This window comes from Protopterus annectens, chromosome 2.part0 (assembly GCF_019279795.1).
Source record: "Protopterus annectens isolate FY-2018-M chromosome 2.part0, PAN1.0, whole genome shotgun sequence".
In the NCBI taxonomy this organism is placed as follows: Eukaryota; Metazoa; Chordata; order Ceratodontiformes; family Protopteridae; genus Protopterus; species Protopterus annectens.
This window is the reverse complement of record NC_056728.1, coordinates 135,707,065-135,720,030: the sequence shown is the minus strand read 5'-3', so window position 1 is coordinate 135,720,030 and position 12,966 is coordinate 135,707,065. Positions and strand designations below refer to the sequence as shown.

At 36.9% G+C, this 12,966-nt stretch overlaps 1 protein-coding gene across 2 annotated transcripts in view; it reads right to left on the bottom strand.

Annotated features, from left to right (window-relative positions):
* HECW2 (HECT, C2 and WW domain containing E3 ubiquitin protein ligase 2) overlaps window positions 1-12,966 on the bottom strand; it is a 2,117,141-nt gene that overhangs the window by 253,917 nt on the left and 1,850,258 nt on the right. For both annotated transcript variants that reach the window (XM_044060621.1, XM_044060622.1), the window contains one exon: window positions 11,221-11,335. In XM_044060621.1, coding sequence (XP_043916556.1) covers window positions 11,221-11,335 — 115 coding nt within the window. The remainder of the gene's footprint in view (window positions 1-11,220; window positions 11,336-12,966) is intronic.

The following is a 12,966-nucleotide window of genomic DNA, read 5'->3' as shown; positions in this document are numbered from 1 at the left end:
CTATTCCCCAATCAACTCAAAACAACGTGGCCTGCCAATTTAATGCACATCATCAGCTTGGTAATTCCTCTCCTAAATCTTTCAACCTGTACTACCACAACCTTCCTTTAATTCAACACTCTCTCATAAAACATTCTTCCTGGAGCCCATCTCTATCTCCACCATAAAAATACTTCTAAAATGAAACCAACACTGCTGCCCCAGATAATCTACCAGGAGAATAAATCAAAATGGCAGCAGATGCCCTGGTCTACCCATTATCTATAATTAATTAACTAACTGATTCATTAAAGAAATTTTCATCCCTAACCTATGCAAAAATCGTACATCTTACTCTTACATAAGAATGGCTCTTCTGCAGTTCTTAACTACAACTAAATAGCCATTGTGTCAATACTCTCAAAAATCCTTGAGAAATGTATCCACGCACAACTACTCTCCTTCATTTCAGATTATATTCTATCTCCAACAAAGCATGGCTTCTACCCTAACTATAGCATTTCTATGGTTCTCTTTAACTTCATAACTACTATAGATCAATACAGAAATGAAGGAACTTATTCTCTGCGTGTCTATATTAGATCAACAAACGATTAAATGTTCGAATCTATAAAGGTCGACCTTTACAGATTGAACATTTAATTGTTCAAAAATGTTTAAAAAGAAAAAGAAAAAAACAAAGTGACAAAACCAAAAACCAAAGGGTTTACTACTTAAATATACCAACTCCAAGATCGCGCTACAGTGTAGGGAAAGGGAAATTTCCCATTTCCACACTATAGTGCACTGATGTGTGATCTCGGAGTTGGTATATTTAAGTAGTGGGGGGTTAGGGGGTGCAGAGGGGCTTGCCCCCCTGCTAAAACCCTTTTCTTTTACTTTTTATTTGTTTAATTTTTTTTTTTTACATCTTCGAACATTTAAATTTTCGATCTCTAAAGGTCGACCTTTAGAGATTCGAAAATTTAATCGCTCGTCGATGTAATATAGACCTGTCTCTGCAGTCTTCCGTAACCTACTAAAGGCTTCTGCCACTGTTTCACACACAAAACTGCTACAACTGTCCTCCCTAGATGTAGATACACCCAAACTCACTTGGTTTGACAGGTACACAGCATGCAGACAAACAGCCTTTTTGTTTCTTTCCTTGTCACATCACATTTCCCCTTTCATTTTTATACAGTTGGTGTTCCTCAGGGCTCCTTTATAGGCCTTCTCTTATTCAACATACTTGGGAATGATCTCTACAAACAGCATGGAAACATGCAAAAATTAGCTAATATCCAAACTACTTCATTGTGATTTGTGCTGCATAAAAAATGCATACACTGCAATATCTAACCCAGGACTCCCTTACCTCTAACTGAAACATTTCTGTGCGATTACCAATGTCTTCTAAACCTCAAAAAATTCAACCTCATCCATTCACTCCAAAACAACTCTCTACTGAAAACTCCCTCTTCACTCTAACCTCCACAAACAACATAAAATTAAATTAGTACCGACAGTGAGCTACTAGGTGTAATAACTGATGACAGCTTGAAATTTGACTGCTATTTTAAAGATATAATGAAAAAAATCATCAAAAATTGGCACCCTCTACGGGATAAAACCTTACTTTACCTAAAAGATAATTTTTCAGTTTTTCTCATTCTAGCTGTCCTGTATGCAGCCCCTATTTTCGTTAATCTCCAGGCAACCCAGACCAATCCCCTTGAGCACTACCAAAGCAAAGTAGCCAAATTTGCTGTTAACATGACATAAAACTCTTATCTATGTACTGTTGTCTTTTGTAAAACTCGTTTACATTTTAGTCTGTGTTCTATTTGCATTCATTCCTTCTCCTAAATTGTTTAAAGTTATTGTAGTTTTTCCTACCTTCTTTTTGAACCTTTAGTACGTGTATCATACTTGGAGCTGTTCTCCCCCTAGTCTCCACTGAAATGGGGCAATGTATGCCCAGATGGACAATCCCCATTTGCAAATGCTAACAAATAAAATAAAATAATATTTTTCCTTACCAAATACCAACCACAGTGGTGTATAATAAATAACCTGTGCATCTTTTTCAGTCCAACTTCCTTCTCACCTCTACATAGTCCTTATTTTAACTGGACTTCATAGGTTCACGGGTAGTTAATAGGCTATTGTTGTGTGAGTATCTTACAAAGTCCTAGCCTTACCTTCCCATGGTAGTTTTTGGCCCTTTCATTTTTCATATGAACATCCCAGATGCAGGCAGAACAAGACCATGCTGGTACATTGATTTATTGCTCCCATTCATGGGGGTCATGGATACTAGATTGGGGTGAATTTGCAGTTTTCCATCCATTCGTCCAAATTACATGTGAATAGAGTAAGAGAAGTACTTTGCTTTACGCGGACTGGAAGATGGTTCCACAAAAGAGGTATTCTCTGTGAATCATACCCCATTCCTCCTTTTTATGTTGTAAAACAGACTGGGATACCACAAGCAGATTTTCATGCTACCATTAGACAATCTGCACCCACATAATTCAAAAGTCTTCACCTCAACTGGGATGCAGTATGCTGCTGAAATGTAATTGCCCAGTCCTAAAAGCACTGTTTTAATCTGCACCTCATTTCTGTTATAACAAAGCCATATATTAGCTATGTTCCTTATCAAACACATTTTCCTCCAGATTCTACTCTATATCTGTGCATTCTTTCCTGTTACTTTTATATATCTTATCTCTTAATTTCCAAGTTAATCTCTGTTACTTTATTACAGGAACTTAAAATATTTAATTAACTCAGTAATTTCTTTTTATTTTCTTTACAGATTTTTCCTGCAGTTTGTCTTAAGTTTCACTTAACATCTGAAACCAGTTATTTCCTTGTTTTTATATATACCTGTATAATTCTTAAGAAATAACCTTCGTTTCATATCCACAGATGACTATATAATGCTAGCTCAAATGTCTTGTAGTTGCAGCCTACAATTCCTGCTCTTCTAGTTTATATCACAAACCAGTCCAATAACTCCCACCTCAGATTCCCAGAAAAGCACACTTGAGCATTCTTCAATACCAAAAGAAGCAATCCATTCTCTACCTTCTCTGTTTAAAGATTTTTTTCCTTCCACAAAGAAAATATGCCCTGCAAAAGTATGTCTACTCTATGTTCCTTCATCATTTTAAATACTGTATTCATCCTATTAATACTAAACAGTGTAAGAAACTTCTCTGTGTGGAAGATTTGCAGTCCATATATTTCTAGTTAATCACTGTATATTAATCAGATCAGACAATAGTAGTAGAAGTAGCGAATGTAAACTTGTCAAGTCAAAAAGTAATAATAGAAAATATATAATTCTACAGCATTACTAAGTATATGAAAGTAATCCAAGCAAGGCAGGCAGTCTGTTTCCAGTTGAAAATCCTTTATTAAGTACACAGACAAGCGATCCAAGTAAAACAAAAATAGAGTAATAATTTCCTCACAAGCTTTTTAAATATATATATACTTTTTGTCAGGCATGGGAGTGGTTTGTTGTGCTGTAAAACAAAGTGTTATTGGTACACATATTAAATTCACATCCCTTCCCCCATCAGTGTGACATTCGAAGCTGGTCCTGCCCTACCTAGTAGCTGTCATAATAATATATAGCCCTAATGAACTTTAATGGTACATCTTATTTAACCAAATTATTAAGTAGATTATTAAGTCTGTGATTTTATAAAAGGCAATATACTACATGGCTGGAAATATATCAACCTCAGTTCATTTTGCGATCAAAAATTATATATAAATATATACATATACATTTTGCATGTAAAAGTCAGTTTCTATTTTCATAACCTATTGTTAACAAAGATCGCTTTCATCCTTCTAGACTTCTTCAGGTCTGTGTACAAGAACCCTAAAAACCTATATAATTGTATAATTAGTTAGTATTGTTATTACTATCATATCATTTTGAATAAAGTGGAAAAAAGAGAACCAGAAAAAAATAAAAATAAAAAATATATATATATGTATGATGATGGAAACAAAATATACACTTAAATTTCAAATGATTTAAAATGGTATTTAAAACCAATTTGTAGAAAAAAAATAAATAAAATACAATTAGTCATGTAAATAATGTGGCAATTTTCTAAGTTCCAGTACACTTTTAATCGAACAGTAGTAGTTTAGTCCAGGCTTTCTAAAAGAGTTCAGCTTTAATTGCCACATGAGTTCATGTTTCTCCAGAATATTCGGGATGTCTCCTTCAAGATCACCCATGTCTATGCGATCCAGGATCTGGAACTTAAAACCTGTGTGTCTTTTATGAAGAGAAAGGTGATTGGCTAGTGCATTATTTTTACACCCAGAGCGGATTTCTGACAGATGACATGAAATCCTTCGCTTGAGTTTATTTACAGTCTTGCCCACACAGAATGCATCACATTCATTGCACTGTGCCCTGTAAATCACTTTTTTAGTGTTACAGTCACTCTCTGCACTGGTTTTAATGATCTTCTTTAAATAAGGGCAATAAAAACTATCACCTTGCTGTATAAATATACAAAATGTACAATTAGTTTCACATTTTTTAGTGCTATTCTCATATGGTCTAGGTTTAAATTCAACAAAACTTCTAATATTCCTGGCCTTCCTATAAACAAATGATGGGGCTTCACCTAAGATGTTAATCAGAAAAGGGTTTCCTGTGACAATGTCTCAGTTTTCTTCAATAATATTTTTGATACTGTGATAATCCAAAGTGTATGTCAGGATGCAGCTATTTTTGCATTTGTTATTCCCTGTGGGATTACTTAACATTTTTCTACTGGGGAGGTTGAGTGAAGGTGCTTCAATCCTTTTCAGTTCTATAACGGGTTCCAGGATGTTTTTTAACATCTGACTTTCATAGCCTCTTACTAGAAAATCATTCTCTAAGTTGTTCAGGTTTCTCAAAAATGGTTCCATCTCTGTGGTAATTCGAGCTAATCTGTAGCCTTGGGATTTCACTACATTATACTTGTTTTTTGTAGGATGTAGACTTTTACTCTGGAGTAATAAGTTAACCCTCGTTGGTTTTCTGAATAGATCAGTGGTGATTCTGTTATTGTTGGTGTCCTTGGAAATCTGCATATCTAAGAAAGTGGTTGAAGTACAGCTATGGGAAGAGGTAAACTTCAGGAAGGGAGTTGTTTGATTGAGGTAAGTGATAAAATCACCAAGCTGCAAGGTGTGACCTTCCCACACAATAAAGACATCGTCAATAAAATGTAAATAGCATGTGATATCCTGCATGTAGACTGTGCTGTTTAACACAAAGTCCTCCTCCCATTTGCCCAGGGCTATGTTAGCTATGCTGGGAGCCATGACAGCCCCCATTGCTATACCAGTTTGTTGTTTGTAGTGTTTGCCATTGAAAGTAAAGAAATTGAAGTCCAGTACAAGATTAATGAGCTTGCTTAACTTTTGCAGTTGTGCCTGTGTACCCTGATTATGTTTCTTAAAAGACTCCATAGCTGCTGTTATACAGTAATTGTGAGGGAGCACTGTGTACAAGGATTCCACATCAGTAGTTACCAAAATACTGTCAGCTTCCACTGTAATGTTTTTTATTTTCTTCAAAAAATCCATTGAATCTCTTATGTATGACTTATTCTTTTCTGCTAGAGGTTTCAGCAAGTAATCAAGGTAAATGGCTGTGGCTTCAGTAAGGGTACCTTCACTTGCTACCACCGGTCTATAAGGTGGGTCTTCTCTGTTCTAAAAAAAAAAAAAAAAAAAATTTTCTTTTTCTTTTAGAAAGCCTGGACTAAACTACTACTGTTCAATTAAAAGTGCTCTGGAACTTAAAAAATTGCCACATTGTTTACATGACTAATTGTATTTTATTTATTTATTTTTTCTACAAATTGGTTTTAAATACCATTTTAAATCATTTGAAATTTAAGTGTATATTTTGTTTCCATCATCATACATATATATATTTTTTTATTTTTATTTTTTTCTGGTTCTCTTTTTTCCACTTTATTCAAAATGATGGTAATAACAATACTAACTAATTATACAATTATATAGGTTTTTAGGGTTCTTGTACACAGACCTGAAGAAGTCTAGAAGGACGAAAGTGATCTTTGTTAACAATAGGTTATGAAAATAGAAACTGATTTTTACATGCAAAATGTATATGTATATATTTATATATAATTTTTGATCGCAAAATGAACTAAGGTTGATATATTTCCAGCCATGTAGTATATTGCCTTATATAAAATCACAGACTTAATAATCTACTTAATAATTTGGTTAAATAAGATGTACCATTAAAGTACATTAGGGCTATATATTATTATGACAGCTACTAGGTAGGGCAGGACCAGCTCGAATCTCACACTGATGGGGGAAGGGATGTGAATTTAACATGTGTACCAATAACACTTTGTTTTACAGCACAATAAACCACTCCCATGCCTGATAAAAAGTATGTATATATTTAGAAAGCTTGTGAGGAAATTATTACTCTATTTTTGTTCTACTTGGATCGCTTGTCTGTGTACTTAATAAAGGATTTTCGACTGGAAACAGACTGCCTGCCTTGCTTGGATTACTATCGAATACTTAGTAATGCTGTAGAATTATATATTTTCTATTATTACTTTTTGACTTGACAAGTTTACATTCGCTACTTCTACTACTATTGCCTGATCTGATTAATATAGAGTGATTAACTAGAAATATATGGACTGCAAATCTTCCACACAAAGAAGTTTCTTACACTGTTTTGTTTTTAGACCCACTACACTTTAGTGGGCTGTTTTGAGACTTCGGGGATACCACGGAGATTACTTGTCATCCTATTAATACTCTAACATTTAAGGAAAATAATTTTATCATCTATATGTTTTTTCCCCTTCTAACCCTTTTACCTTTTCTCAACACCCTCTCAAATACATAATTTTCCCTCTATATGCTTCTCTGCTAACCCTTTCTTCTTCTTTTCCTCCTGAACTCTGACTCCACTTACAGCATCTTCCTTTTTTCCTTCCATTTTTAGTTCCACTTTTACATTCCTGTACTTTCTATCTGTTTGTTTCAGTTGATTGTACATGCTTTATTTATTCATTTATTTTCACATTTGTTGACTGGGTTAGTTCAACTGGACAGGAAGCCCTTTTTCAGTGGAGGCCCGAGCAGAAAAGCTCCAATTAAGCAAATTACAACTTCCACGGTGGTGCAGCGGTAGCGTTTTTGCCTCACAGCAAGAGGTTCTCCCGTTCGATTCTCGGCTTGGGTTGGGAGTTCCTTCTGTGTGGAGTTTGCATGTCCTCCCCGCAGTCGAGTGGGCATTCGAAAGACATGTGTTGAATGGGCATGCCTTCGTTTAAGGTTGGGCGTCGGGCTGGCAACTCGACACCATAAAAACCAACTGCCAATCATTTTTGGACCGGAGTTCTGCTGTGGCGACCCCTAACCGGGAAAAGCCGCAAGACAAACAACAACAACAATACACACGTAAACATGTACAATAAAATTGTACAAAGTTGATACACTTCAGCTTGGTTATGAGCAAGTATAGGAACAATGGTAGACAGAAACTATCATATATAGTAAAATAAATTAGGTGAAAAATACTATATACAAATACTAAGCAACAATGTTCTACAGCAGAAGAATAGAATGCAAACCAAACAAACTTAGCCTATGAAAGCGGGAGACTAGTAACAGTTTAATATATAAGAAGAGATGGAGGAAGTTGGTGGATAATTAGTAAGAGGTTTAAGCTGGATCATGGCATAAACATGACCTTGAGTTAAGTGAGTGGGCACTTAGCTTTTTTTTGTAGAAATTAGTGTTGGTAAGAGAACAGAAATATAGAGGTAATTTGTTCCAAGTGTTGGCTAAGGAGTGGCTGTATAGGAGTTTGCCAATGTTTTTCTCAAGCGTGTATACTTCTAGAAGGTGCTGTTGTGAGTTTTGAAGAGGTCGATTTGGAGTGTAGTAGGTGATTAGGGAATAGAAATAGGGCAAGAGGTGGGTTAGTTAAGAACGGAATGAGTTAGGTACAGCTGAGGTAGAAGGAGTTGATGGTGGAACTCTAGCCATTGGAGGCTTTTCAGAGACAGACAGTGGTGAGATCAATAGGACATATTAGCAGCAAATCTTGCAATTTTGTCTGTGAGCTCCAGTTTAAATATGAGATTGGAATGGAGGTTAGTGAGGATAGGGGCAGCATAGAAAACAGTGGGGAGTAGGAATACTTGTTTACTGAACATTCTAAAAATGTCTCTTGCCTTAGCACCGTTGCATTTTGCTTTACCATGTCACCTATAGTGGCCTTTAATACCACAAAAAGAAAATTTTATTTCAATAAATTAATTTGCCAAATGCTCCTCTGCATTAATATGGCATTTCTTAGGTTTGCCTTTATATTTCACAAAACTTACAGCCATTTGAAAAACAGCATTTTATATATTAAATTTTATCATTTTTAAATTTTAATTCAATCCCCAATTCCCACAAACCACTTCAAAGCCCCAGTGTATTGCTTGTTTTTTGATGACCGCCACAATCTTACTCAAGTCCTCCAATGTTCTTATGAACAGAACACTTTAAAAATGTTTTCCTTCTATTACTAAACATTCCTTGCCGAATGTCTTACTACTAAAAGTTTTTTCCAAGCTTCTTCTGCTTCTCACACTAAACAAGGCCAGAAAAATCCAAGAAAATTTAATGACACACTCTACTGCCTTGGCTATATAGTAGCCTTCAAGGAGTCCTTGAAGGCTATTGTATAGCCAAGATGCTAGACTGTCTCATTAAATTTTTTTGGGATTTTACTGGCCTTTGTTGGTTTTCATACTTCCTAAAACAGTTAGTTCTTCGAGGGAAAAGCCATCTGGCTCCAACTCAGTCTCAGTAATTTACAGCTTTTGCTCTAAGCTCCAACCCTTCTTCATTAATAGCACATTCCACTGTAAGTCTGTTAGCCAGCATTTTCTGACTTAGAGAAATTTGCCAACTATTGTGGCCAGATTTCTCCCAATTAATGCAAATCTCACCTTGGATTTTACTTGAAAACAGGTAAAAGGCCTAGGACCAACCCAATCAAATCAATAAAATGTAATCTGGTACATAAGTGTAGCAAGGGTGAGCTCATCAGAGTAAGGCTTTAGAGGCGGCAGTTGTGAAGCACAGTTCTTGCATTCCTCTTTCTGCACCAGTAGTGCTGAATGATGTTACAGAAAGGCAGTTCAGCACATCAGTGTTTTGTGTGTGGTAAGCTCCAGTAAGCAGATTGGTACAGTTTAAAAATAAAAGTATTTTTTGTGGGGGATCAGGCTTGAGACCCTTTGAGACTGGGGACATAAGGTGCTAGATTGGAGAATGGCCATGGGCACTTTTAGAGCCAGCTATAGATGTGATCTGGTATATCCCAAACTGGCCTAATTGGAGGTTTCATGATGTTGTCAAATTGTACTACAGTCAATGCTTCCACCTCCCCAGACTAGTTTTCTGGGAACACAGAGCTCACTGCGATCAGAACATTTAAAGTACTAATATCTCAAAGCAATTTACAGATGGATTTCAGATTTCCACTTTCCTTGACAGTCTGTAATAAAGATCATCAGGTTGTGTGTTGCAGTTATTCTTTGACGTGTATTACTCTCCATCTCTGACACATTTTAAGTCAGTCTTATTCTTGAAAAGGTAGCTTACTTAGTGCTTTTCTTCAGATTAAAAATTGTAGTCCAAGCCATATTTTCTAGATGAACTGCAAATGTGGTCATCTCTGACTGAACACACAAATAAAAAAATGAATTAATTCAGTACCTTGGCTTAAAAATGTTATTGAACATATGGCTAGAATCAGTGACTAGCACATAATAACTATTTTCATATGGTCATAAAAGACTTATATGTAGCTATCCCCCCTTATATAATTTGTCATGTGGCAAGTCAAATACCAGAAGGAAGTAATGTGAAAAAAAAGCCAGAATGACGCACAGGGAAACTGAAGAAACAGTTTCCGGCAGAAATCTGTAAGCTTTTTGTTTAAATTTTGTATTCTGTTGTGTAGCACTTTTTAGGTTGGAATAAAGGGAAAGAAAATAAATTCTGTGAGGAGAAAAACTTGACAGTTGATTCATTGCTGATGACATACAAAGATAAAGCCCAAGTGCCCTGGGTCGGTTAGTGGCTTGAGTGCTTGAAGGTACAGGGGGGCGGGGAGTGGGGACATCTTCATCCTGGGGGGAAGGACGGTAGCTACTGCTGCTCTACTGACGGAGCCTTGGCTATTGAGCACAGGATCTTCATGATATAGACAGTCAGTATAGAGAACACATGGGCATGACTATCCAAATAGATGAAGGTAGTCCTTGTCAATGCATGCTGCAGAGGGTACAAGCCACGTCATGGCTACCTGAATGACAGTCCCTCCATTAGGCTCTAATCTCCATAGTTTTGGGAACGTTCCACCACACGGGCAGCAAAACAACTGAAATCCACTTGGGGAGAGGTTTGACTGTCAGCAGGCATAAGGGAAAAGATAAAAAAAAAAAAAAAACTTAACAGTTGAGTGAATTTTTTTTTCTTCTCAGTTCTTATACCTACTGCTCCTGTGTTCCTCTTTCAGATGTCAGCCAGTCAATGGAGGGCATCATGCAAGTAGCCATCAGGTTCTCCTGCTTGTAACCTGTCACTTATATACCATAATTCTGCTGACCTGACATATGCATGTGCACCGATCCCTGGTATGCAGACATGTCCATGGACTTAATTCTATCTGCTATATTTCTGAGCCTCCATTGAGAGTCTACAATACAGTCCACTGAGATGCTTTTCCTAACCCCAGGACAGGTGAGCCAATGATGACGTCTCAGAACCTTCCTCCACACTTGACTTGTTTAGGACCTAATTTGATATCTGATCCTGTATTGTCTGGATCTCCAGGCATATCGCTCTGTACCACGAAGGCAACTAACACTTTTGTATGAGGTCTGGAGTTATCCTTTAATTATATTTCAGACCAGATTCTTGGATGTCCCTCAGGTCCTAGGTAATATTGCTAGACCAGAAACATGTTACCCCCTAGTACCAACTAAGAAACTCATGACAGTGATCAAAACAGAGCATGCTTTGCAATTCTAATTCAAGCAAAAGTCAAACACAAATGTTATTTAACATGATTCAGGTAAGAGAGTGCAAATCAGTCAACATGCTTCCATTAACAGCTACTAAGTGAAATTTTACCTCCTCTGTATTCTGTATTATTTCTCCAGTCACCCAAGTCAATTTCTGCTGTTCCGGCAATTACAAGTTCCAGTTCTCTTGCATCAAACACTGATACCAGACGGGCATCCACCACCTGGGAAAGGAATATAAATGCGTGAGAGACCAGGATGAAGGTTACCTAACCTGCACAGCACAGAAGTCAATATTGATACTCTCACTGATGTTACAAACATATTGTCATGAAATATACAGAACTGCAGACAAATGATAAGCAGCTTTTACTCCCTTGGAAATTTTAGTCATCTTGTACAGCTACAAAAACAAACACGAGTCTGTTAGTATTGGGGGCCACTACCTGTATCACACATGCCAGGAGCACAAGTGAACAGAAGAACTCCACTAAAGCCTTCAATCCCAATCGTTCTGTTGTTGCATACTGATCAGCTAGAAGATTTGATGACATTCTGTTTTCTTGCTGAACCTCAAAACAATATTTATTCATTTTTAATGATTGCTGTTGTCAGTCATGGTTTACTGCTGGAGCTTTTCTTCCCAGGTCTACATCCATTCATGTACCTAAATGTAGTTTGTAAGTAAGTTAAGTACATAAGTAAGCAAATAAATAGCACTCCCCTCCCAGTTTTTTAAAAGTTATTTATTTATTTGTATTTGTTAATCATTGCAGAGCAGTGATCCATATGACGCATATGGACCATTTTCAAACCCTAAGCTACATAATTCAGGTCATTAACAGTTAGTAACCATAAATCTCTGTGCTAACTGCCAGACCAAATCCTTTATTTTTCACCATACCCAGAACAATTTTCTGACATCCTGCTCGTTGGGAACTTATTCTGTATTGACCCTGATGTAACAGGATGGGTGTGGGATATTACCCATGGCTGGCGATTGCTGAAATACTTCCTCTTGTATGTACCACCAAATCAGACATCCTCCACTCGAGTGTCCCCTGGTTGCCTTGATGCATGCATGCATGCTCCCCGTATCCACACAGACCATGCATTGTTAGTGAAGATGCTTTTTGCAGCATGATTGCATCCTTTGGTGCGGTGTTACACAACAGTAGTATAAAACAAAACAGGAAGACAGCATGCAAATGTTGAAGTCCATCCCAAAGCAGGTCTTAATTTCTTGGGCTGGCTTAATGACCAGTGGTCAACAGTGGCACCGTGTCCCCAAGGTAGCGGGGCAGGAGGTGTGACCCTATTGCATATGATGGAACATATATATGACATGTCTCATAGTATCACTTCATCACTGTAAACACAGTGATAACTGGTTTAGTCCCACAACAGAAGCACATTCAGTATCTTCCCCTTCTGGCTCTGACAAAAGCGTTTGTAATCTACATAAATAAAAAACATTAAATACTAAATACAATGACACAAGAGATGTTTTCTTCGGGTTTAGGCACGGCAAACACTAATGCACTTGTAAAGAGCTAAGGGGAGTCAGCATTTACTAGTAAAGAAATCCACCGTGCACTGACTACACAAACTAGTTTCCACAAATCCACCGTGCACTGACTACACAAACTAGTTTCAACAAATCCACTGTGCACTGACTAAACAAACTAGTTTCAACAAATCCACCGTGCACTGACTAAACAAACTAGTTTCAACAAATCCACCATGCACTGACTACACAAACTAGTTTCACTTTCTTTATGTCATTAGGTGCATCAGACATTGGGTAAGTAAAGCAAATTCATCAGACACTGGATAAGTAAACTATTTCTAAAGC